At 37.2% G+C, this 26,972-nt stretch overlaps 2 protein-coding genes across 4 annotated transcripts; both read right to left on the bottom strand.

Annotated features, from left to right (window-relative positions):
• Positions 1 to 1,720: 1,720 nt before the first annotated feature.
• LOC113288413 (zinc finger CCCH domain-containing protein 1-like) lies at positions 1,721 to 5,426 on the bottom strand. The gene is made up of 3 exons (XM_026537437.1): positions 4,783 to 5,426; positions 3,539 to 4,377; positions 1,721 to 2,018 (listed from the first exon to the last, which is right to left on the bottom strand). Exons 1-3 carry the CDS (start codon positions 4,871 to 4,873, stop codon positions 1,914 to 1,916), a joined length of 1,035 nt encoding a protein of 344 aa, XP_026393222.1. The 5' UTR covers positions 4,874 to 5,426; the 3' UTR covers positions 1,721 to 1,913.
• A 123-nt stretch (positions 5,427 to 5,549) lies between these two features.
• LOC113288414 (protein BUD31 homolog 2-like) lies at positions 5,550 to 7,983 on the bottom strand. Of its 3 annotated transcripts, none has more exons than XM_026537438.1 (5): positions 7,863 to 7,983; positions 6,790 to 6,891; positions 6,455 to 6,642; positions 6,017 to 6,184; positions 5,550 to 5,942 (listed from the first exon to the last, which is right to left on the bottom strand). In XM_026537438.1, the coding sequence occupies exons 2-4, from the start codon at positions 6,881 to 6,883 to the stop codon at positions 6,029 to 6,031; spliced, it is 438 nt and encodes a 145-aa protein (XP_026393223.1). In that variant the 5' UTR covers positions 6,884 to 6,891; positions 7,863 to 7,983; the 3' UTR covers positions 5,550 to 5,942; positions 6,017 to 6,028. The 3 variants fall into 3 exon arrangements, with proteins under 3 accessions (XP_026393223.1, XP_026393224.1, XP_026393225.1); XM_026537439.1 differs by having other exon boundaries at positions 5,550 to 5,917; XM_026537440.1 differs by having other exon boundaries at positions 5,550 to 5,910.
• Between the last annotated feature and the right edge of the window lie 18,989 nt (positions 7,984 to 26,972).

The following is a 26,972-nucleotide window of genomic DNA, read 5'->3' as shown; positions in this document are numbered from 1 at the left end:
TATCCATTTTATTTTAGGAAGGGGTGTGGATATCAAAATTTTCAAATAATTTACAATTTTCATATTAACTGATTTTTAACTTTTATAACTAACTAACTAACGAGAGTACCATTAATATTTTTAGCGGTATATAAAGGAGCACTTTTTATTAAAGGGAGAAAAAAATGTGATCCGATGAGTGTAAAAATCGTAATTTATTCACTAACTAAACTAAACTCCATATTTATTTTTGACTCAGTCTAAAATACCCTTATTAGCCACGTTTCTCACACATCTTCAAAAAAAAACTCGAACTTTCGGTAGTTTTCTTCCTTCCGTAGTAGAGTCATGAACCCTAGAAAATGAATCTACTTAAAAATTTTGAACCTCGGTTTTCATAGTAGCCAACAAGATAATAGCAAGAAGGGTTTCATGTTAACCCACAAATTCTGATTAAGGACTAAACCTTTTACCGTATTTTACTGTTGATGATATGGTAATGGAATTGCAGTTTGAAGTCTGGACATCGTTCCACTTAATGTGCAGGAACAAGTTTTATGAACCTTGAACAAATAATAATCTAAACACCAATATATCCAAATAATAAAGAATCCCTTTATAATTTGTTAACCGATATACTAAAATCAAAACTCTCAATCCTATGTCAGTTCCCACATTTCCAATTAACATGTCTAGAAACTTACTTAACAATACCTAAAAGAAGTAAATATAATCGGACGAACTCAAACGTCCTTGTTCCAGTGCAAGCCAACTGTCAACCATGTAGTAATAAATTCCCAAAATGTTTTGTTATCGATTAAGAGGCTAGGGGTTTTTTTTTTTCCTCACGAAAGAAGAAGACGATGTATATTTTCAACATGTGTGGAGGGTATGTACTATTAGTAAGGATATGTTAGGCATAGGCAAAAGAATATGTTGAGTTGACTCTAGTTAGTGAGTCGACTACGATTTTTGCACTCCTCAAATCACATTTTGCTCTCCCTTTATCAAATTTTGAACCCGAAAGGTTACAAGTTTGATGTTTAATTCGTTTATACGAAAGTGTGACGAGAGGAACAAGGACGTTGATTGCACAGCGCCACTCGTGGCATCTAGTTTCTACAGACACTTGAGATCTGTAAAATTACATCATCTAATCTTAAATGATTTGAAAATACCCAATACTTTGGTAAGTATTGTGTACCCTGTTAATAGATGAATTTTAAGGAAACTATTATTTATCATCTTGACATGTCATAGTCTAACATAATTGTGTTCTTGTAAACTTCTAAAAGATTATCACAGGTTATATCTTGCATTATAATGGTCCATGATTTTGTCAACTTTAGAAAGTTTTAATATGTTTACATGGATAAGTACGTAACCTCCTAATAAAACTTGTGTTGTGTAATAGGCTAGCAATCTACTTTCATCTCAGTAACGGATATGTAACTTTATATGTTATACTTGAAGTAGTTTGGTAGTGAATTTGTTTGCCAAACTTACACTACCACCTTTACATCTCCTTCACCACCCTTACACATTCTTATTTCTCTTGTAACCACCATCTTAAGTACATGTTAATGGCTAGTAATAGTTGCATGCCATTACCTCTAATACTTAATGCAATTAACCACCCACTCTATTGTATGACCTATAAATAGAGGTCCTCACACATATACTAACTCCATGAATGAAATGCTCTCTCATATCTTTTCTCTCTACTTGTTTATGTTCAGCATTTCCTAATTCTTTAGTTTATAACATTGGTCGCAAAATTTACATAAGTCTCTATTAACCCGTTACCCGTCATACAACTACAACTACAATTCAAGAGTTAAAAAAATAAAAGACCAAAAAAGTGCTACACTAACAAAAAGAGGTATTGAAACTCATAACACACGAAATCAATAGATGATCAAATTGACAAACCATCATTTTCCCTCAGCAGCCATCTTCCTTTTGATCTCATGAGCTGTGTTGAACATGCCAAGAGTTGGAGTGTTGCACACAAAGCACTTCTTGTTTTTTGAATGATGCTGTGGACATAAGAAAATCAAGTAAGATTCTGGTAAAATGAGATCAAAGACAGGAAGACTACAGGTAAAACTCAGTAAAACAAGAAAACACAGGTTTATGCTTACGTAAAAAAATCTGTAAAGAAAGTTCAATAATAGGGCGCTTTTGCCCCTAATTTTAACATACAACTGACTGAAAAATGTACACACGCTTATTTAATATGCATAAATGTTTATGCTAATAGTAGTATTAATACTGATCTGCTCTTGTAGCTGATTTTATATCTAGCAATGATTCCTGGGACCATCACAAGATCAACTCTTTAGTTTCTCAAGATTCTGTTGACAAAATTACCACTCTTGAACCTTCTTCTACTATCTCTAGAAAGGATGCTATTAGTCTGGGAAGGCACTAGAAGTGGTAGAGTATCTGTCAAGTCAGCCTACAACTATCTATGTGATAGAAATCATGATACTAGTAAGGTTGATTGGTATCACTTGTGGCATATTAACACCCTGCCTAGAATCAAGATCTTCCTCTGGAAACACATAACTGCCTTCCTGTTAAAGGCAGAATTAGTTCCTTTGTTCCCGTCAATCAGAACTGTCAATTATGCAATAGTAATGTTGAATTTATGAACCATTTGTTTTATGATTGTATTTTTCTAACTTGGTTCGTATCCATGTACGGTACTCTTTAATCTGTGTGCTTGGTCTACTCACTGCCTCCATGATAAGGATTTTGACAAGAAAAGATTTCTGGCCTTTGTTTTATGGCATATCTGAAAGTATAAAAAGCCTAGTCACATTGACCAAAAGCCTAGTCTTTGAGGATAAAAAGCCTAGTCCCATTGAAATCATAAAAAGGGACTGGAACAGCATCCCCATCACAGGGCTAGAAATTTAGGTTTCAAAAACCTGAATAAACCAGAGCTAGCAGGGAAGTGATCAGGATTCAGATGGACAGCAGCGAGAGGCCTAAAACAAGTCAGCATTCTAAATGATGACAAATTCATAATGGATTGTTTTGCTACAAAGTCTAGTGCTTTATAAAAAGTTGTGAGTCTGTTATGTTGAGTGTAATGACTAGGTTACATCAGTTTAAATCTTTCAAGTCTGGCTTCCTCACTAGAAACTGTAACAAATATGCAAATACTTTTGCTAGGGTAGTCAGGAACCATTCAAGATGTCAGATTTGTTCTCATAACATGGATGACCATCTAATCTAAATCTTGTTACTCTCTTTCATTAGCAATTTCTCTCGTTTATCAAATAAAACGTTTATGCTTAAAATTTGCCCTCACATACCTAACACTGTACTGTTACCATAATATAAGACCATGCAAGCTAACTAAAGTATTATAAAAGATAATCGTATGTGGTTTCTACATTAATGGCTACACCATTGTAATGATTGTCATTGTTTCACGGGATGATAACATATATTATCAAACTTGCAAACGCAACACAACTACGTAAATAAACATATGTTATCAAACACTTCGAGATTCAGCGAAAATTTCCAGTTAGAAAATAAGTACCTTAAGAGCACAATGCTCACAGAAATAGTGCTTGCATTTGGTAACCACGGGATCCACGAAAGCCTGTCGACAAATGAAACACGCAAAAGGAAGTGCATCTTCATCATCATCACTCGCATTTGCTTTTTCATTCTCATCCTCGTCATCATCATCTGCTTTTAAAGCCAAATTCCTCTTTCGAATCTTCTCAGCTTCCTCCCATTCCCTCTCCATCTGCCATCCAGACTTGTAATCTCCTCTATCATGCATAAACTTGCAAGAATCTCCAAACCCACAATAACCAGTCTCCTTATAATCCTTACAAATATCCGGTTGATAATCCCACCTCGCAGATGTACGAATATGAGCAGAAGCCCTAAGTGGTCCATGTGCACCACCAGCTTTCTCACCAGCAACTGTATGTTCTCTTCTAAACCCGGCTTTAAAATCTGTATACCCATGTATACCTTTATAAAGCTTCTCATCGCTAGGCTTCTTATCCTTATTCTTCTTCAATGCCTCTTCTGCTCGCTTAAGTACTCGCTCACGTATCGCCCTTGCATCATTAGAAAAATCAGTTTCAGTTTCTAATGTCGCTGTAGCCCTGCTATCGTGTTGAACCTGAATTACTTTCGACGACTCAAAATGAAATCTCCTAGACTCATCAGGGTCTTGATTTGTTTCAGCCACATGTTTTGTCGATGTCCCAGTTGAAAAATGTAACTTATTATCAGCCTTTGGAGCCAATTTGGGTTTCTGAATCACTGAAGAACCTTCTTCTCCATTGTCCTCCTCTTCATCATCATTCTTTCGCTTTCTTATATTTTTGTTCTTCGATGGCTTACGAAAGAAACTACACACTGAGAAGGACAAAAGAAACAACAACTAATCAATTAGCAAATTCAAAACAATAAAGAGAAACAAAATAAAACTAAGCCAGATTAAACCCTAATACTACCATCAGAAATACCCATTACTAATGGTCTCCTCAGTTCAAACCCACTTAAATTCGAATACCAAACAAAGCAACAGACTGTAAAATAATCAAGTGTGATGCTGCTTCCTTGATGGATTCAGAAGAACCTCTCCTGGTCAATTCTAGCTAGAACTTGAGAGGGGCAAAAGCCATCCTAGGTATTCCCTTAGATGCTCAACAGGGTGAAAGCTAAAGCTCTTGCAATCAGCAATTGAATGTTACAGGTCTTTATTTTTTATAAAACTAAAACAGTAAACAAGATTTAAGAAGATTCATCACAAATTCATACCTGGTTCTTTAGATGGTTCTTTCACAGTATTAGTGGATGATGGTTCACTAGATCGTTCAGGTACATTAGAAGAAGTTTCAGAATCCTCCATGATTTTTTTTCCTGATCCAAGTATTTGTTTAAGAAGAACTTAGTGAAGAGAAATTCAGAGTCTGTGGAGAAAAAAAAGAAAAACTAGGGTTTATGGGGTCGAATTTTCTTTCGCTAGATGATGATTAAATCTGTTTATGGGGATTGTAACGATAATGATTTGGGGTTTAAGTGTGAATCGAGATTTTTTAACCAGGAACACATTTGGTTTTTTTTGGAGGTTGTAATTAAAGAAGAAGAAGTGGTGGCGGAGGAGATTGTTCTGCTGGCTCAAGGCTTATAGCAAACAACTCGGGTTTCTATGTTTGTACTGTGGGAGTGGGACCTACTGATTTAAGTCGGTTTTTGAATCGCTCAAAACTAGGGTCTGTGGGATTTTCAGCCTTGTCACTGCTCGAAGAAGACCCATCACAGGAGTCTCCTATCCTATCATGTTTGTTTTATTTTGCTGACTCACGTCTGCATCAGATTTGGTTTCTGACTCGTATCAAGTCAGATTGTTTGTTTTTTATTTTGAGTTATGTCTGACTTAGGACTCGGAATATGCCCCGACTTATGGCTTAGGACTCGGACCCGTTTGAATATACCCCGACTTATGGAACCAGACCACTTACTGACATATTTTCGAGTCGGTCAGATGATTTTCATTCGAAACTAGGCAAGTCAGATCCAGGAGAGAAAAAAAAAATCATGATGCATTTTTTGAAACGCCATCAAAGTTCAATTTCAGAAACAGATCCGGTAATCCACCCCAGCTTTTGTAACTGTTGTCTTGAATTCGTTGAAGCTGTGAGTTAGAACTTACTAGAGAGTTTAGTCAAACCTTGGATACATTTCCGCAAGAAGTGGAGGATTCTAGGAGAGAGTTGGGTCTTCCAGAATTTCTTCCAAGAAATACACGGAGAACATATAGCAAACTCTGGTCAAGAACCATTCTAACCGGTCGAGCTAATCTTCTTCCGTTTTGATGCAAAACAAAAGATAGTCGGCTATCTCTGTGGAGTCTATAACTCAACAAGTGAAAATATTGTCCTCAACCTGAATACTAAAATTACGGCTTTGATTAATACCTGCAGAAAAGAGGGACCAATCTTCAGCACTTTTTGTTTTACATTGCTCAGAAGAAGACAGAAAGACTACTTACAAACAGTAGGAATCAGTCACCACTGGCACAACCATTGCATCCGCAATGTACACATTCAATGACCTTTTCATCCCTCAGGTGCTTGGGAACTCTACATACGCAAGTGGTGCCGAAGTTGTGGTCCCGTGGCTGAATGCATTGCAGGCAGCATAGGCGTTCATATCCCGACTGCATTCAAAGACACACCGCAAGGGAAGTATAAGTGAGATAGCTTTAAATCGATTCTATCTATTACATAGAAACTTCTATGAGAAACTAACTGTATAATGGATTTTGCATTGAACACTATGATTTAAGCCCATGAACTAAATGATAGGGAGTTAGGAGCATTTGTGGTATGGTTCTCTCAGCCCAATGTTTTTAAATTAAAAATACTAAGAAGAAAACAAACTAAAGTAGTTCATCGAGTACTAGAAAGAGAGAACAAGCAGAACATACCTTCTTCCACTTGGCAATTAGGTTGCGATCAGCGTACCCTTGGTCCAAACAGAACTCATACAGCTCCTTGGAAATTTCCTTCCTTCTGTAGAAAAGATCATAGATATATCTACTCTTCTGATGTGCGATATTAAAAATGGGCCATAATGCTTCACACTTTCTCTTTCCATCATGTGGGTCATTTTCAGCTGTTGCAGAAACATATAACAGTCCGAACGTGTTGGTTTTATGTGAATGTAAACAGTGTAAAACAGTCCACCAAAGTAAAGTAAGATAAAAATCAGACTAGGCTACTATTGTACATTTGTACTGAATTAAGAAAGAAAATGAGGTACCGTCTCTCATCTTTGCTTCCAATTCACGTAGAGTGGGCTCAATCAGCTCCCAGCCATTTGGATATCTGACACGGTTGGTCTTTATCTTGGCCATGTTTTGAGCTGCATTATCAATTCCCAATTTAGAACCAAAAACTATCTCTTAAAATATTGACTGGAAAGACGAATAATTTATTAAGAACTAGTAGTTCTTACCTAAGACCAGCAAGTAGTGGACAAAAGATTATAAAGAAAACTCAATAATGCAATAGCTTCTCTGATAAACTACAAAGATGACCTAATCTATTTATGTAGATTCAGGCATCCTAATAAAATTCTAAACTGATTCCATAAAGGTTCAGGCTGAAAAAACAACTAAAACTTATTCCTCAAGTTATTAGGCTCTTGAGGAAGACTAACTCTCACGAGTGAAAAAAAACCTCCCAAAAATCTAGAAAGCCATGCAACAAACTATCATCATCCTTGTCAGAAATTTGGCGCTTCGATCATCATAAAAGATTTCATAACAAAGTTGACACAGTAAATTTTCCAAAAATTCAAATAACTAGTATGACTGCACTCTGTGATATGTATGTACGTCCGAGCACCCAATAGAGGCCCAACATGTATTCCTTCCAAGGACTGCAGAAACATTAAAAGTTTCCTATTTCTCAAAGGTTTCACCATGCTTCGTTTCAAGCATCATATTCCATGGCTGGTTTAATTCATCAAATTTGCAGCTCAAACTGATTCTTGAATCATTAAAATTAAACAGTCCCAGAGTATAAAAATTCATTGATGATGCGCACTGAGTTAAACAAACCCACTACAAAGACGAATAATCGAACAAGTCATGTAACCCAACATTTAAAAGTATACTTTCATCAGACTCTGAACTCCCATCTTTCAAAATCTTACAAACACAAATCGAAGTCACAGTCTTATTGCATGCGAAACCAAATCGAATTCGTGGCTTAATCTTGGGAACAAAAATACAGAAAAACAAATCGAATCCATGGCTTTATCAATTCCAGAGAAAAATTGAAATCAAAAACAAAACCCTAACTAGTAATTACAATGATTCTTAGTCTTACCTTCCGGTGTTGATTTGTTGCTGGTGATTTGAAGTGTGGAAAGCGAATCTGATTTCTGAACTGAACTACTCAATAGTGAAAAAGAGGAACTGAGAGGCAGAAGAAGAGGCTGAAGAGAAGAAGTGGGACTGTGAGAAAGTTTTTCTTTTTTAAACTGGGTTTAAAGCCCAGAGGTTAAACTTGCCAAGGTAGCTAGGAAAAGAAAAAAAGAAAAGTTGTCCACACCAATGCTGACGAGTTTGCTACTCAGGTCGTTTATATCATCACCCAACGATTTTATCATTGTTCACAGTGACATCTGCTCATGCTCAAATGTTTAACTACCTACAACCTTCAATAATTACCTGATTTACCCATAGCGTTAACACTCTCGTAGCCGAAAAATAATATTTTCCGTGAATTACTTTCAAAAGGCCTTACCTATTTTCAATTCTTACACCTCAAATACCTACATGTATATTGTTAAGATTAAGTGGTTTCTTTGTGGTTTGAGGAAATTTGTAAAGATGATAAGAGTGCAAACAAAAACTGAAAAAATAAACCAAAGGTTTAGCACGGGGAATATCCAGATTTTAACTACTATGCTAGGTACCTCAGTAACGTGGAAAGACTTCTGGCAGAATAGGACGTGGTTAAACGCTTTTTTTCTAGAATTTTCTTGCTAACAATCTTCCAACAATTTAGAAGTGTCTTACTAACAACCTTCCAACAAGAGAGACTATCTATGATTTGTAGTTATACCAACCAGTTATGTCCTCTCTGTAAGCATCTAGATGAGAGCACGTGTAATGTTCTCTTCACCTGTTTTTTTTTTCCAAGGGAAGTATGGACAGAGGTACCTGGAGGAAGCAGGATACTGCACAGTCGAAGCTCATATATCCTTACAATTTTTGAAAAATGGATAACACAAGACAATCAATTGCATCCCAATGGAGAATGGTTATGAAAAAGTGGGGGTCTAACAATACCACCCAATATTTCGCTTAGCAATCTGTATGGACTAACTCCGAAATACTTTCTAGAAAATCAACTAGACAGTCAGACTCAACCTAGGTAAAAGTATCTCAAGGAGTTAATATCTCTCTCTTGTTTTGATTCAATCGAGCTAATAGAAATCAACGAGTCTTATCAAACACAATGAATAACTTGGATGGTACCAAAGACCAATATCCAAGGATCAATCAATTTAAATCAACAAACAAAGGTTGGATATTCTAATTGATGATCTAGAACGCACAACCTGTATTATTTCAATTATAAAGATAAACAATATAATGTGGAAATAGAAATAACACAGACACCAGAATTTTGTTAATAAGGAAACCGCAAATGCAAAAAAAAACAGGGACCTAGTCCAGATTGAACACACACTGTATTAAGCCGCTACAGACACTAGCCTACTCCAAGCTAACTTCGGACTGGACTGTAGTTGAACCCCAATCAATCTCCCACTGATCCAAGGTACAGTTATGCTCCTACGCCTCTGATCCCAGCAGGATATTGCGCACTTGATTCCCTTAGCTGATCTCACCCACAACTAAGAGTTGTTACGACCCAAAATCGCAGGCTTTGACAATAAACAAATCTGTCTCCCACAGACAAGTCTATCAAAGGATCAATCTGTCTCCCACATATAAACCCTAAAGGTTTTGCTCCGTCTTTTGATAATAATCAAGGAGAACAGGAACCAAACGATAATCCGGTCTTATATTCCCAAAGAACAGCCAAGAGTTATAATTCACCTCACAACAATCTTAATCATATGGTAGCGAAACAAGATGTTGCGGAATCACAAAAAATGAGACGAAGATGTTTGTGATTACTTTTTATATCTTGCCTATCGGAGATATCAATCTCAAGCCAATCAATCTGATTGTACTCGTACGTAGAAGATTCAAGATCAGATCACATAACTACGATAAAATTAGTATCGGTCTGGCTTCACAATCCCAATGAAGTCTTTAAGTCGTTAACCTGGTTTTAGAAGAAGAAAACCAAAGGTTAAAGGAGAATCGACTCTAGCACGCAAACTAGTAGCACACGTAAGGTGTGGGGATTAGTTTTGCACAACGCTAGATGTCTTCTTTATATAGTATTTCAAATCAGGGTTTGCAATCAATGTTAGCTTAGTAACAAAGCATTCAATATTCACCGTTAGATGAAAACCTGATTTAGATTCAAGCTAATATTTCTCAACCGTTAAATCGAAAACTTATCTTGTTACACACACTTGACAATGCACACTTCTACATTTGTTAACCGTACCCAAACGTATTCACTTGTTGGTTCAACAATAGTTAACCAAAAGGTTAGCCATATGAGCATTTCATATCAACCATGTTCTTCTTCACCATAACTAGTTCAAATGACTTCAAAATGAACTAGTTAGAGAGTTGTTCAATTGCAAGGAAATCTCATGTACTACACAAGACACAATTGAAACAAAGATGATTTGATTCACTTGAATCGGTTCATGAACTTTTATAGAAACGGTTTGCAAACTGCTGGTAGGCTTCTAAAAGGTCCTAAAAATTATCCCCGGCCAAAAACTTGGTGGGCCCGGAGATATGTATAAAATTAAGCGCAATAAAAACGGGGGCCTACAGTAATACCGCAAGTGCACGGTCGTCGGTTGTAGCTCGTGCAAGTACGGGTCGATCCACAGAGATCGGGTGTGTTTTGGAAGTGTTTTAGCTAATTGGGTTCCTAGATTTGCTTTGGGCTTAGAATACCCTTTGGAAGTGTTGGGCTTAATGGGTTTGGTTTTTAACAATGAAATACTTTAGGCCTTGGGCCTTTGAATTGAACTGAGCCTTGGACTCAGTTGGTTTGGTCTTGGGCTTTTGAGTTTAGGCTTATGGATTAAGCCCACAAGTTGGTTGAATTGGGCTTTGATTTTTAATGAGCTGGGCTTCAACTTTTGGTTCAAACCTGGGCTTGGTAACTGTGGACTGGGCCTTAGTCTTTTTGGAATGAGCTGAGCTTTGGGCTCAGTTGGATTGGCCTTTTGCTTGGCTGCAGGAGTAGCAAGTCTGCACAGCAGCTGCAGGAACTGGATTTGGCTTGGCAGGAGAAGTGGAGTGGCAGCAGGAAAAGGAAGGCAGCAGCACAAGTGCTGCACAGCAGGTAGTAGCAGCAGCAGGAGCAAGAGCTGCACAGCAAGGCCAACAGCAACAGCAGCTGCAGCAGAAAGAGGGGGCAGCAACAGGGTTGCAGCAGCAGCTGCACAAGCAGTGCACAGCAGCACAAGGCCAAGAAGAAGGAAAAGCAGTTAACAGAAAAAGGAGTAGCAGCAGGGGAAGCAAACAATGCAAAGCAGCAGTGCAATGCAGTGAAAGAAAGAAAAGATGGCAGTGAACAAAACAGTGAAGACAGTAAAGAAAAAACAAGCAGAGAACAATGCAAGAACTAAACAAAGCAAATACTAGACATCAAAGAAAAATGATAAAACAAACCAAGGCCTAAGGCCAAGGGCAGGGATGTGGTGAAGCTGACAGAGCAAGGCTAAGGCAAAGCTAAGGCAAACAAATAGAATGGGAAGAAAACTAGCTTGCTATGAGCACTAGTTTCTCCCAATGCTCAATCACAGTGCAACCTAAGCATACAACAAGAATGGCAAGATAATCAGCTTGCTATGAGCACTGATTTCTTCCATTGCACAATCACACCAATGCTTCACAGATACCTAGCCTAGCATTCCATCAAACTAACAGCAAGTGTAAACATAACAGGAACATTTAACAAGATATTCTAGAGTCTAACAGAACCTTAACAACATTGAACTAACAGGATACTAACACAACTAACATGAACATAACTGAAATTAACAATGAACATTTAACAGAAACACTAACAGGATATTGCACAGACATTAACAAAATTTGAACTTAACTGAAATTGAACTGAAACATGAAAATTAACAGAACTTGAAAGTTCTGGATGCAGGCTAGTCCAAACATTAACAGTGAACAACATTAACCTAACATGATAAACTAACACTAACAGGGACTAAAACAGTGAAAGATTAAATCATTAACAAAACATGAAACAGCACACACATTGAAATTAAACATCAAAACAGGAAATTATCATACAAAAATTAAACATTAGTATCAAAACAGAATTAAAATAAGAACATTAAATTATAAAAACCCTAAAATTGAACAGTTAAAATTGATCTTGAAATTGAAATTGAAAATTAAAAATGAACCTAACCCAAATTGGGTGGTTACTTGGCTAGTCCAAGAACACCTTCTACACATAATACATATCCCCTATTTATACCCAGGACACCCAATTAGGGTTTACAAACCAAATCCCTAAATTTCCCCCAAAAACAGTAAAACTAGGGTTTTAAATTCATCTCACCAATCATGATGAAAGTTGTTTCTGACTTCGACCCACGTTGCTACATCTCCTTCTAGCCTTCCTGCACGCTTCGAATTCGTCTATAGACTCACTTATTTTACTGATTTCTCACCTAGGGTTTCAGAGAAAGGAATGGTGAGAAATCAGTGAAATAAGGGGCTAGAGAGGGGGAAAAAGGGAGGGTAGGTGATGGTGGTAGATATGGCGACGTTTGGTGGCTGTGGCAGGTATGGAAGTAGCAGGTGGAGGTGATGGTGGCGGTATGGGTGTTTCTGCAGAGGGTATGGAGGAGGAGAGGTCGATGGAAGAAGGGGAAGGGGATGTTTGGCGATGGGTATAGGGTTCGATGGCTAAGGTGTTGAGCGGGTGTATCAAGATGGGTGTACCGCGATCTGAAGCCGCTGGATATGGAGATGGTGGATCGGACGGCTAAGAAAGAAGCAGCTTGTATCGACCGTAGGATGTAAAATACAACGAAGTCTACGGTGCGAGATTAGGTTAGGTGTTGTAGTGTTGAGCGGAATCATCGGGATTTGATGCACAGGCATAGGAGCGACCGTAGGATGCTGAAATGCTTCGATCTGACGGCTGAAATCCGAGACGGGCTTGGATATAGAAAATGGGTTTGGGTAAGGGTTTTGGGCTTTGGGTATGCCAAGCCCATATCTTCTTTAAGAACAATTCTTCCTTCTTGAGCCCATTTCTAGTCTTTTGGGCTTGTGCTCCATTCTTTGCGGCTTCCTTGCGTAATTTCTTCCGGCTTTTCACTACTTCAACTCTTTTCCGCTCCGCAAGTTATCCAGACTTTATTTATTACCTAAAAATGCAAAATTAAGTAAAAAATATTTATTCTTGAAAACAATGAAAATACAGAATATGGGATAAAATGTAGAATTAATGCACAAAAGATGAGTTAAATGCCAACAAAAAGGGATAATATATACAATATTTGGCACTCATCAAATACCCCCAAACCTGAATTTTACTTGTCCTCAAGTAAAACAAAACTAAGGAAATCCTAACTATACCACTGTCGCTGGTCTCTCGAATGCATTTAGCGTATGCACTAAGCCTTTTAAACCACTAAGTGTCCCTAGTGGACGAGTTGAAGTCTCGTGAAGGTTTACCAGAGGTGTGCCTACAAAACCTAAGGACAAAATATAAGCTCAGATTCCATCAAACGTGACATGTGCAAAACAGTTAAGCTCACAGCAAAATGGAGATGTCAATCTAGCTATCGAAGGCACAATCCTAGCACTGATAACAAAAAAAGACATGTGATAAGAGTGTAAAGTGTATCTACACATGTGTAAAGAAAGATCTGAAGTTATGACTACTAATCACCAAGAGATAGTTTCTCAGGCTAAGAACTGAGGTCGAAATCTAGCTAGCTGTCCGGACTTTACGAGAATTGTGAATGAGTTGGAGGTATTTCACAATTACTCGCGTTGTACATCAATGGCATACACCCTCCTTGCTTATTACAAAGAAACAACAAAATGACTCTTTACATGACTCTTATTTACATTGACTATTCTCTTTTATTTTTGGAACAAGAGATGATGGAATTGATAAATACTTGATTTTTTTTGTATTTTTCTGATTTTTTTTTTTTTCTTTTTTTTTTTTTTTTTTTTTTTTTTTGAAGAAAACACTTTTGATACATACAAAAGAAACAAAAATTACATGACACTTTGCAAGAGGTAGCCCTTTTTGATGCACCCAGTTAAATTCGATGGTTGTCTTTCTTAATGTAACCTCCACCTTCTATCCCAACCAACCAAAGAACAAGCTAGTCAAGTTTCGTTCAGTATTCTAAAGTGATTGGCAATCGTAACTTCCTATCCAACACCTTGAAGATCGAGGCCATACATGTATTGGTAGATCGTGCGCGTGCAAATTTCTTATCACTATGTGAATTGTGCTAGAATCAGGGTGCCTAAATATCTAGACTAAGACTCCTAATAAAAATACATATTTGCACAAGAGTCAACATTTCAAGGTAAATGAGCTCCATTTTTTATGATTTTTTCATTTTTTTAATTTTTTTTTTTTTTTTTTTCAATTTTGGATTTTTCAATTTTTTTTTTTTTCAAAAAGAAGAAGGAGTTCGTTTTTAATTATAGCATATTATCATGGTATCTACTCTATACCCCCAAACCTAAACTAAACATTGTCCTCAATGTTTCAAAATATGGAAAGAATTATAAAACAACATATGGAAAGGGACATGCTGAGTAGAGTAAAAGGAGAGAGAATACCCGATTTCGGCGAAAGCAGAATTAAAACTCCGTTATTCAAGGCAAAAATCCAACATATTTCAGCCGAGATCATATTGGATTAGCAAAATATATACAAAAGGAACAAAAGGTTTTTTTAAAATTTTATCTACTGGATTATATACAAAAATATTCACCATACACTAACAATCTAAAGAGTTGAGGATCAACCCAAAAGACAAAGTGTAGAGACAAAAGAAGTTTCAAAACACTAAAATTGGACTTAAATGGGAATGAGAGTGAAAAACCGAATGAATTACCCCTAAACCAAAATTTTTCAACAGGTTTACTTTTAAGCACAAAATCTTTTAATTTTAGGGGTTCAGGATTCAAAAGGTCTAACTCATAATGGACTGTTTTCGGGATGGGCAAACATGCAATTTCCAACTGTGGCTCTTTAAAAGTGTTATATTTTGAAGCAAAATAGTCCAAGAGGACTTGGGAAGCACACAGTTCCAATCCTAGATTAGGAATTTTCAGAAAAGTTGGTTTAAAAATATGGGTACAAACCAAATCTAGGTTGGGTGGAAGGCCAACAGATGGTGACTCATGTAGAAGAATAGGCATATCATTATCAATCAAATCAAAATCTTCTAACTCATCTACACATGTCACATCATGCTCACAATGGGCAAGATTACAATCAGAATTATCAACATCATCAACAGATTTATTTTCATGCATCGGCACATCAGGGGAAACATCACATGGAATACTAGAAGAAATATCATGCATTAAGGTCGGGGCAGAGAAGCCTAATGTATTTGAACCCAAAGGTTCCATAACATTTTCAGTATAGACATGTTCTTCTAACATAACATCATAATCATCATCATCATCATGATAGGCATTTTGCAATCTAGGATAATTTTCAATCCTAAGGTCGGAGCTATTACAAGAATAAAACTCTAATTCATGGGGATGACTCATATCATGTGGTGTTGTTCCTGTTTCCCTAACGGATTCCCATTGATGGGTTTTCTCTGCAATCTCGGCTAAAAAATTCCATGCATCATCCACAGATTTATCAATAAACTCACCATTACACATAGACTCAACCATGGTTCGAGATTTAAAGTCTAGTCCCTCATAGAGGATGACGACAAGTCTCCACTTCTCAATTCCATGGTGCGGACATTCACTCAACAAATCATTAAAACGTTCAAAATAGTGAAAAACAGTTTCCTCATCCAATTGGACAAAACAATTGATATTTTGACGAATAGCGATGGTCCTATGGTGTGGAAAAAATTTTTGAAAAATTGATTAGTGAGTTGTTCCAAGTGGTGATTGATTGTGGTCTCAAACCGTAAAACCATGTTTTGGCCCTTTCTTTTAAAGAAAATGTAAACAAACGCAATTTCAGAGAGTCTTCGGACATATGATCAGGTTGCATAGTCCGACAAATTTGTTCAAACTCTCTTACATGAGTATAGGGGTTCTCAGAATCGAACCCTCGAAATAGGAAGTATTTGTATCATGTTTGCATTTATTTTAAAAGGGTTATTGGTTTGAGGTAAGACAATACATGATAATGGAATTTGTATTGATGGATACATGTATTCATGGAGAGCACGAGGTTGGTCCATTTTGAAATGACAAAAAGCCCACTATTTGGTTTTTAAAGGGTTTGGATTTTTGGGAAAAATTTGGTTTTGGTGGGAGACATTTGAAAATTTGGTTTAAAAATGGGCAAAGTAGAAAATTTGGTTTTAAAATGGGAGCAAAATAAAACTTTTGGTTTAAGATGGGAAATATTTATTTTTTTTTTATTTTTTTTTTTAAAAAAAAAAAAGAAAATAAAATTAAGAAAATAAAATTTGGTTTTTAAATGGGAGCAAGCCCACTGTGCAAGCCTCTAATGAAATGGAAGGAAGGCTGCGGCCTACGAAAATCCAAGTTTTAATTTTGAAAGTTTAATTTGGCCCAGTTGGTTAAGGCCCGACGTTTGTTTTAAAACTTTGGTTTCGAGGTCCACTCTTGAGTGGAAGCAAGTCCACAATCAGTTATAAGCTCAGCTGGGTTTAAACCCAGAGTCCAAAATACAAGTCCAATGAAAGAATTTAAACAAGCCCACACAAAATAAATACAAGTCCACAAATTAAACGACAAGCCCAAAAATAAATTATTACAAACCCAAAATAGAAAAATAAAAAGCCCAAAAAATTGGGTTAATTATTACAAGCCCACAATTAAAGAAATTTGGAAGCCCACAGGTTGGGTTCTCTCAATTGAATGGGTTTAGGCTTACCTTTTTAGCACAGCCCAGCTGCTCTGATATTGTTGCAAAAACCCAGTTGGGTTTTGGTTCTTTTCCTTGGTGGCGTCCCAGCAGAGGAAAAACAGGTTCAGATTAGCAGGTCCAACAGCAAATGAAATGAAGCAGATGCAGATGCAAATGCTATGCAGTGAAATGCAAAAATAGCTAAGAAAAACACAGATAAAACACAGCACCAATCCCCGGCAGCGGCGCCAAAAACTTGGTAGGCTTCTAAAAGGTCCTAAAAATTATCCCCGGCCAAAAACTTGGTGGGCCCGGAGATATGTATAAAATTAAGCGCAATAAAAACGGGGGCCTACAGTAATACCGCAAGTGCACGGTCGTCGGTTGTAGCTCGTGCAAGTACGGGTCGATCCACAGAGATCGGGTGTGTTTTGGAAGTGTTTTAGCTAATTGGGTTCCTAGATTTGCTTTGGGCTTAGAATACCCTTTGGAAGTGTTGGGCTTAATGGGTTTGGTTTTTAACAATGAAATACTTTAGGCCTTGGGCCTTTGAATTGAACTGAGCCTTGGACTCAGTTGGTTTGGTCTTGGGCTTTTGAGTTTAGGCTTATGGATTAAGCCCACAAGTTGGTTGAATTGGGCTTTGATTTTTAATGAGCTGGGCTTCAACTTTTGGTTCAAACCTGGGCTTGGTAACTGTGGACTGGGCCTTAGTCTTTTTGGAATGAGCTGAGCTTTGGGCTCAGTTGGATTGGCCTTTTGCTTGGCTGCAGGAGTAGCAAGTCTGCACAGCAGCTGCAGGAACTGGATTTGGCTTGGCAGGAAAGTGGAGTGGCAGCAGGAAAAGGAAGGCAGCAGCACAAGTGCTGCACAGCAGGTAGTAGCAGCAGCAGGAGCAAGAGCTGCACAGCAAGGCCAACAGCAACAGCAGCTGCAGCAGAAAGAGGGGGCAGCAACAGGGTTGCAGCAGCAGCTGCACCAGTGCACAGCACACAAGGCCAAGAAGAAGGAAAAGCAGTTAACAGAAAAAGGAGTAGCAGCAGGGGAAGCAAACAATGCAAAGCAGCAGTGCAATGCAGTGAAAGAAAGAAAAGATGGCAGTGAACAAACAGTGAAGACAGTAAAGAAAAAACAAGCAGAGAACAATGCAAGAACTAAACAAAGCAAATACTAGACATCAAAGAAAAATGATAAAACAAACCAAGGCCTAAGGCCAAGGGCAGGATGTGGTGAAGCTGACAGAGCAAGGCTAAGGCAAAGCTAAGGCAAACAAATAGAATGGGAAGAAAACTAGCTTGCTATGAGCACTAGTTTCTCCCAATGCTCAATCACAGTGCAACCTAAGCATACAACAAGAATGGCAAGATAATCAGCTTGCTATGAGCACTGATTTCTTCCATTGCACAATCACACCAATGCTTCACAGATAGCCTAGCATTCCATCAAACTAACAGCAAGTGTAAACATAACAGGAACATTTAACAAGATATTCTAGAGTCTAACAGAACCTTAACAACATTGAACTAACAGGATACTAACACAACTAACATGAACATAACTGAAATTAACAATGAACATTTAACAGAAACACTAACAGGATATTGCACAGACATTAACAAAATTTGAACTTAACTGAAATTGAACTGAAACATGAAAATTAACAGAACTTGAAAGTTCTGGATGCAGGCTAGTCCAAACATTAACAGTGAACAACATTAACCTAACATGATAAACTAACACTAACAGGGACTAAAACAGTGAAAGATTAAATCATTAACAAAACATGAAACAGCACACACATTGAAATTAAACATCAAAACAGGAAATTATCATACAAAAATTAAACATTAGTATCAAAACAGAATTAAAAATAAGAACATTAAATTATAAAAACCCTAAAATTGAACAGTTAAAATTGATCTTGAAATTGAAATTGAAAATTAAAAATGAACCTAACCAAATTGGGTGGTTACTTGCTAGTCCAAGAACACCTTCTACACATAATACATATCCCCTATTTATACCCAGGACACCCAATTAGGGTTTACAAACCAAATCCCTAAATTTCCCCCAAAAACAGTAAAACTAGGGTTTTAAATTCATCTCACCAATCATGATGAAAGTTGTTTCTGACTTCGACCCACGTTGCTACATCTCCTTCTAGCCTTCCTGCACGCTTCGAATTCGTCTATAGACTCACTTATTTTACTGATTTCTCACCTAGGGTTTCAGAGAAAGGAATGGTGAGAAATCAGTGAAATAAGGGGCTAGAGAGAGGGGGAAAAAGGGAGGGTAGGTGATGGTGGTAGATATGGCGACGTTTGGTGGCTGTGGCAGGTATGGAAGTAGCAGGTGGAGGTGATGGTGGCGGTATGGGTGTTTCTGCAGAGGGTATGGAGGAGGAGAGGTCGATGGAAGAAGGGGAAGGGGATGTTTGGCGATGGGTATAGGGTTCGATGGCTAAGGTGTTGAGCGGGTGTATCAAGATGGGTGTACCGCGATCTGAAGCCGCTGGATATGGAGATGGTAGGTGGATCGGACGGCTAAGAAAGAAGCAGCTTGTATCGACCGTAGGATGTAAAATACAACGAAGTCTACGGTGTGAGATTAGGTTAGGTGTTGTAGTGTTGAGCGGAATCATCGGGATTTGATGCACAGGCATAGGAGCGACCGTAGGATGCTGAAATGCTTCGATCTGACGGCTGAAATCCGAGACGGGCTTGGATATAGAAAATGGGTTTGGGTAAGGGTTTTGGGCTTTGGGTATGCCAAGCCCATATCTTCTTTAAGAACAATTCTTCCTTCTTGAGCCCATTTCTAGTCTTTTGGGCTTGTGCTCCATTCTTTGCGGCTTCCTTGCGTAATTTCTTCCGGCTTTTCACTACTCTTCAACTCTTTTCCGCTCCGCAAGTTATCCAGACTTTATTTATTACCTAAAAATGCAAAATTAAGTAAGAAAAATATTTATTCTTGAAAACAATGAAAATACAGAATATGGGATAAAATGTAGAATTAATGCACAAAAGATGAGTTAAATGCCAACAAAAAGGGATAGATATATACAATATTTGGCACTCATCAACTGCATTCCTTAGTCTTTTTAAGTTTAAGTTCAGAAATCATCTTCAGATATATAACCTTCTCAAGTTCGCAGACTAGGTTCGCGGACTTAGTTACCGGGCAGATTTTACAAACTCCAGCAGAAATTCTAGGGTATGAGAACTTCTCCGGTTCGCGGACTGTGTTCGCGGACTTAGCTTCATGCAAGTAGTTTGTCAACTCCAGCAGAAATTCTCGGGTTTGAGAACTTCGGCAGTTCGCGGACTTGGCTCACGCCATTCTTCCGGTTCTCTTGATCAACAAAGTTCGCAAACTTTGGTTCAAGGAATAGGACTTATACATAAATGTGTTTCCACAACAGTGCTTATTTCCACCATTGGTTATGTAATCTAAACTCTCATTTCAATCATTGAAACATTCTTAGAGGATGTTATATAGTTGTTATACCATTTCTCGTCAAAGCAATTTTCAAGATGATTGAAACATATCATGACTTTCGTCACCTGGTAAAGATAAACTTGATCGAAGCGAAAAGCTTACCAACACATATTTCGAGATATAGATAGGCGAGGTATACTCTGCTCGAAATACCAAATGTGTATAATCCAAGTCTATATATATAGCATATGACTTCTTGTCTCAAAGAGTAGGAGATAGAGTAGATAGACTTTTGAGTGACAGATAAGTTCAAGTCTTCACATACCTTTTTGTCGAGAAGTTCCACCGGTTCCTTGAGTAGTTCTTCTACTTGTATGATGAATCGCCATAAAGTCTTTGAGCTCAAGTACACTTTCTATCCTAGTACGAGACTTATCTATAATAGACTAGAAATCAAGACTTATAGTTTTGATCACTAACATTGACAAACATGCTTGAGATAGCAACACATGCGAGTTCGACCGAGCAATGCTCTAACAATCTCCCCCTTTGTCAATTTTAATGACAAAACTATCAATACATATGGAATACAAAAAAGATAAAGAAACTTTACTAGTTCCTATTCCACATGTCTAATCTTCAACATTCCTCGAAATCTTTGTCACTTCCAAGTACTCCAATGATCCCAAAGGTTGTAAGTTTAGCATCACCGTTGTTGTAAGTTTAGTGTCATAGTATAATTACACAGTGTCAAATTCCAATTGTATCACAACTTCAACAATAATACTATGGTGATATGTATCACTCCCCCTTAGTCAATACTCCATCTCACATGGAAACCACTCCCTCTTACACAATGATCTGAAAACCATATGTATTTGTAGTGTGAACTACATATTAATTCTCCCCCTTTTTGTCAATAAAATTGGAAAAGGTACAAGAACGGGATCATAATGAAATTTCCACAAGAGACATTTCATGACTAAAAGAAAAAAATACATACCAACTAATTTAGATGCAATCATAAAGTTGAAGCTAAATGCATTCATCAAGGAGTTTTAAAGATACAAGATAACCCCTCTAAAATTCCACAGCCGCACACCCCTCAAGATATGACCATTAAGCACAAGTTCAAAAGAACTCTCCCCCATTTGATGTCATTCCCAAAAGAACAACAAGAGCGACCTTAATTTCAAAAGAAAAGAAGGATTTTATTGGACACCAAAAACCATGAAAATGATTTTCTATATCCAAAAACTCAATCAAATTAATTACAAGTAAATCCATGATTAATTTAATCAGAATACGCAAACAAATTAAACACAAAAAGTGATCAATTCAATTGATTGTGCTCAACATAAGATAACTTACGGAGCTACGACTAAGTCAACCATAACACAATGATTAGCTTAACCGTTCATATACTCAACACAACAAAACCTTATGGAGTCACGAAAATACTCAACTAGTTCAATTACAAGAGAACCCATAATTAATCTAATTGGAATGCACAACCAAACTAATTACAAAAGTAATCAATTTAATTGTCATTTTTTTTGCTCGACATAAGAATACTTACGGAGCAATAACTAAATAACCAAACAAGATGATTAATTTAGTTCAATATGCTCGACATAGCATATCTCACGGAACAACAACTAAGCTAAGAAAATCAACTTTGTTGTATAATGCTCAACATAAGATACATTACGGAACCTCACAGTAATACATAAAATATGGATCAGGGATGATCAATACTGCGGAATACACAATGATTAATTCTATCTTCAATCACTATTTGCATAACGACAATAATAGACATAATTCTTGAAAACAAAAGATTTTAACCTATCTTCCATCAAATGTTTGACAATATAGGCTTAACTTTTGTATTTGTGAAAAGTCCATTCATTCTTTTACCAGTACGTGAATACCGACCACGAACGACTTTACTTTTGACAAAGTATGGGACAAATATGGTTCACGGACGAAAACACCAATCCCATAACAAATTGCAATATATCAAATCATAAAGATTAATACTGCAAAAACATCATCCTCCAAATATTTTTAGAATTTAAACCAATAAACCTAAAAAAAGAACAAGAAGATGAAAATAATAGCTATGTGTAGTCACAATCATTGTTATTCAAAGCACTAGTTATTCTTCCAACTAAATCAAAAAGAAGACTTACTAGGCATTGTAGATCTTTCTCAGAGCATCTACAGAAAATTCTTTCTCATTATTAAAAAACCCATTGATTATGGGATCATTCAATTCCTCTAGATCGTCAGAAATATCAGTTAACTCACTAAGTTCTCTTTTTAGATCACGCAGGGTATTCTTGGTCAGAGACAACCTTTGTTTATAGTGAGTTATATCTTCCAAAGAGGAAATGATTCGGTATTTTAAATCATTTTGCTTGTTGATGAAAACTTTCACCATGTCTCTAGCACGACAAACAGAAAAGAGACAGAGGAAGAACCTTCTCTATTGGTTGTTGACTTCTTCTTTATCATTCTCGAGGAAGTGATTCCTTTGCACATATGTACATTGACTGCTTCTACTGCATCTCTTTTGGTAGTACCTCTAGTTACAGGAGCCATGAGAACGTAATTTAAAGAAGGAGAAAACAAACAATAAAAGGAGATTTATAAGTGTCAAACCCTAGATCATTTTGACACAGTCTTCAAAGAGTCTAAAAACAAGATTTCATACACAAATATTCACGAACATTGACTTGAGCCATTTCTCAGACACTTCTCATCTTTCCCAAGTTAAAGATGAAAAGGCAAACGTCACCATTCAGTTGGTGACCGGACGGGCCAAATTCCCACTTCCCTTGTTTTTAGTGGCTTGTCACTGTTGGTTGTGCTAACAGATTTCTTACTTCTTTTGGAATATTTACCTTGTTTATCTTTATCCAGACTCACTCTTTGCATGTTCTTTTGAAGTTTGGTGACTCTTTTGTTGCTTTTCTTGAATCTTCAACATGTATCTTTATCGTGCCTTGAATGTCCACAGAAGAAGCATATCAATATGGATTTTTCGTCTCCATGTAATCTTTCATGTTTGACAAAGCACCCAACCATTGTTTCCTGATTTGCAGAATCCATCACTTTTGTTGTGTCGCTTTTGAATCCTAAACCATGATTGTTTCCAAAGGATATCTGACCAAACAACATTGCTGCAATTTTGTCAGAGCTTCCAGACAGCCTTTGCGGGTCATCTCTGAGAGAACTAATCTCTTCTTCCTTTAGAGACATGGTTTTGACGAATTTAATATGAAGATGCTCTATCTCAATATTTTTCGTCTGGAGTGATGATTCAACATTCCTCAAGGAGGCTTTAAGACGAAGGTTCTCTTGAAGAATCTCTTTATTCAGGAGATCAACCAACTCAGTGTCAAATTCAAGTTCCGAATCAGAATTTGAAGTTGAAGGAGAATCTGAAGTAAGGGCAGTAAATCCATTGCACCAGTTAGACTCATCTGAGTTATATTGAGAAGTATCGTCTTCTGTTGAATTATTTTTAGCAACCAGAGAAGATGGAAAACATGCAAATATGTTCTTCCTTTTCATTAGATTCTTGACCTCTTTGACTATTAGTGAATGATCACATTCATAAGCCCAGGATAAGTGAGAGGTAGACATCTCAGTTTTGTTCACAGAGTTGAGTGCGAACGTTCTCCCTGTATCTTGATCAAGAATTCTTAACTTTCCAATTAGTGAAGTCTTGGAAAGTATATCAGGGTTATTTCCCTCAAAGATGGCATGCTTCTTAGAATCATATCTTGATGGCAGCGATCTGAGGATTTTTATCTCAATATCCTTTTCAGGAATGGTCTTACCCAATGCAAATGATACATTAACAATTTTATACACTTTGTGGTAAAAATCATCAATCGATTCATTATCTGCCATCCGAAGGTTCTCCCAATCGGAATTAAGTTTTTGAAGCCTAGCTTCCTTTTCACTAGAGTTACCTTCAAATACGGTTTCTAAGATATCCCAAGCATCTTTAGACCTAGTGCAATTAGAGACATGGTGCTGAAGATTTGGGGTAATGGCATGTATGATAGCATTCAAACCGTCGGAATTTTGCTTTGCAGCAAGTATCTCGGCAAGATTATATTCACCAATATTCTTGGGAACGTCTACATCTCCAACTGCCACAATGGGGGCATCATAGCCATTAAAAACATATACCCATGATTGAAAATCACGTGCTTGAAGAAAAGCTCGCATAACAATTTTCCACCATAAGTAATTAGAGCCATTGAAGACTGGTGGTACGTTAATAGAGATAGCACCTCTGTCCATAGAGTCAAATCGCTACAAACACAGACTTGTAAGATCTTAGACCTGTTTGCCTGCTCTGATACCAATTGCAAAAGCGGGGGTCTAACAGCACCACCCAATATTTCGCTTAGAAATATGTATGCACTAACTCCGAAATACTTTCTAGAGAATCAACTAGACAGTCAGACTCAATCTAGGTAAAAGTATCTCAAGGATTTAATATCTCTCTCTTGTTTTGATTCACTCGAGATAATAGAAATCAGCGAGTCTTTAATCAAACACAAGGAATAACTTGGATGGTACCAAAGACCAATATCCAAGGATCAATCAATTTAAATCAACAACCAAAGGTTGGATATTCTAATAGATGATCTACAACGCACAACTTGTATTATTTCAATTATAAAGATAAACAATATAATGCGGAAATAGAAATAACACAGACACCAGAATTTTGTTAACGAGGAAACTGCAAATGTAGAAAAACCCCGGGAGCTAGTCCAGATTGAACACACACTGTATAAAGCCTCTACAGACACTAGCCTACTCCAAGCTAACTTCGGACTGGACTGTAGTTGAACCCCAATCAATCTCCCACTGATCCAAGGTACAGTTATGCTCCTACGCCTCTGATCCCAGCAGGATACTACGCACTTTATTCCCTTAGATGATCTCACCCACAACTAAGAGTTGCTACGACCCAAAATCGCAGGCTTTGACAATAAACAAATCTGTCTCCCACAGACAAGTCTATCAAAGGATCAATCTGTCTCCACAGATAAACCCTAAAGGTTTTGTTTCGTATTTTGATAATAATCAAGGTGAACATGAACCAACCGAAAATCCGATTTTATATTCCCGAAGAACATCCTAGAGTTATCAATTACCTCACAACAATCTTAATCGTATGGTAGCGAAACAAGATGTTGCGGAATCACAAACAATGAGACGAAGATGTTTGTGATTACTTTTTATATCTTTCCTATCGGAGATATCAATCTCAAGCCAATCAATCTGATTGTACTCGTACGATAGAAGATGCTAGATCAGATCACACAACTACGATAAAAGTAGTATCGGTCTAGCTTCACAATCCCAATGAAGTCTTTAAGTCGTTAACCTGGTTTTAGAAGAAGAAAACCAAAGGTTAAAGGAGAATCGACTCTAGCACGCAAACTAGTATCACACGTAAGGTGTGGGTATTAGTTTTACACAATACTAGATATCTCCTTTATATAGTCTTTCAAATCAGGGTTTGCAATCAATGTTAGCTTAGTAACAAAGCATTCAATATTAACCGTTAGATGAAAACCGGATTTAGATTCAAGCTAATATTTCCCAACCATTAGATCGAAAACTTAGCTTGTTACACACACTTGACAATGCACGCTTTTAGGTTTGTTAACCGTACCCAAACGTATGCACTTTTTGGTTCAACAATAGTTAACCAAAAGGTTACCCATATGAGCATTTCATATAACCATGTTCTTCTTCACCATAACTAGTTCAAATGACTTAAAAATGAACTAGTTAGAGAGTTGCTCAATTGCAAGGAAATCTCATGTACTATACAAGACACAATTGAAGCAAATATGATTTGATTCACTTGAATCGGTTCAAGAACTTTTATAGCCACGGTTTGCAAACTGCATTCCTTAGTCTTTTTAAGTTTAAGTTCAGAAATCATCTTCAGATATATAACGTTCTCAAGTTCGAAGACTAGGTTCGCGGACTTAAGTTACCGGGCAGAGTTTACAAACTCCAGCAGAAATTCTCGGGTATGAGAACTTCGTCGGTTCGTGGACTGGGTTCGTGGACTGAGTTCGCGGACTTAGCTTCATGCAATTAGTTTGTTAACTCCAGCAGAAATTCTCGGGTTTGAGAACTTCGGCATTTTGCGGACTTGGCTCACGCCATTCTTCCGGTTCTCTTGATCAACAAAGTTTGCAAACTTTGGTTCAAGGAATATGACTTATACATAAATGTGTTTCCACAACAATGCTTATTTCCACCATTGGTTATGTAATCTAAACTCTCATTCCAATCATTGAAACATTCTTAGAGGACGTTATATAGTTGTTACACCATTTCTCGTCATAGAAATTTTCAAGATGATTGAAACATATCATGACTTTCGTCACATGGTAAAGATAAAATTGATCGAAGCGAAAAGCTTACCAACACATATTTCGAGATATAGATAGGCGAGGTATACTCGGCTCGAACTACCAAATGTGTATAATCCAAGTCTATATATATAGCATACGACTTCTTCTCTCAAAGAGTAGGAGATAGAGTAGATGGACTTTTGAGTGACAGATAAGTTCAAGTCTTCACATACCTTTTTGTCGATAAATTCCACCGGTTCCTTGATTAGTTCTTCTACTTGTATGATGAATAGCCATGAAGTCCTTGAGCTCAATTACACTTTCTATCCTAGTCCTAGACTTAGCTATAATAGACTAGAAATCAAGACTTATAGTTTTGATCACTAACATT

The sequence above is a fragment of the Papaver somniferum genome, chromosome 6 (genome assembly GCF_003573695.1).
Source record: "Papaver somniferum cultivar HN1 chromosome 6, ASM357369v1, whole genome shotgun sequence".
Lineage (NCBI taxonomy): Eukaryota > Viridiplantae > Streptophyta > Magnoliopsida > Ranunculales > Papaveraceae > Papaver > Papaver somniferum.
The sequence above is the reverse complement of the archived record's forward strand: the minus strand, read 5'-3'. Positions and strand labels throughout refer to the sequence as shown.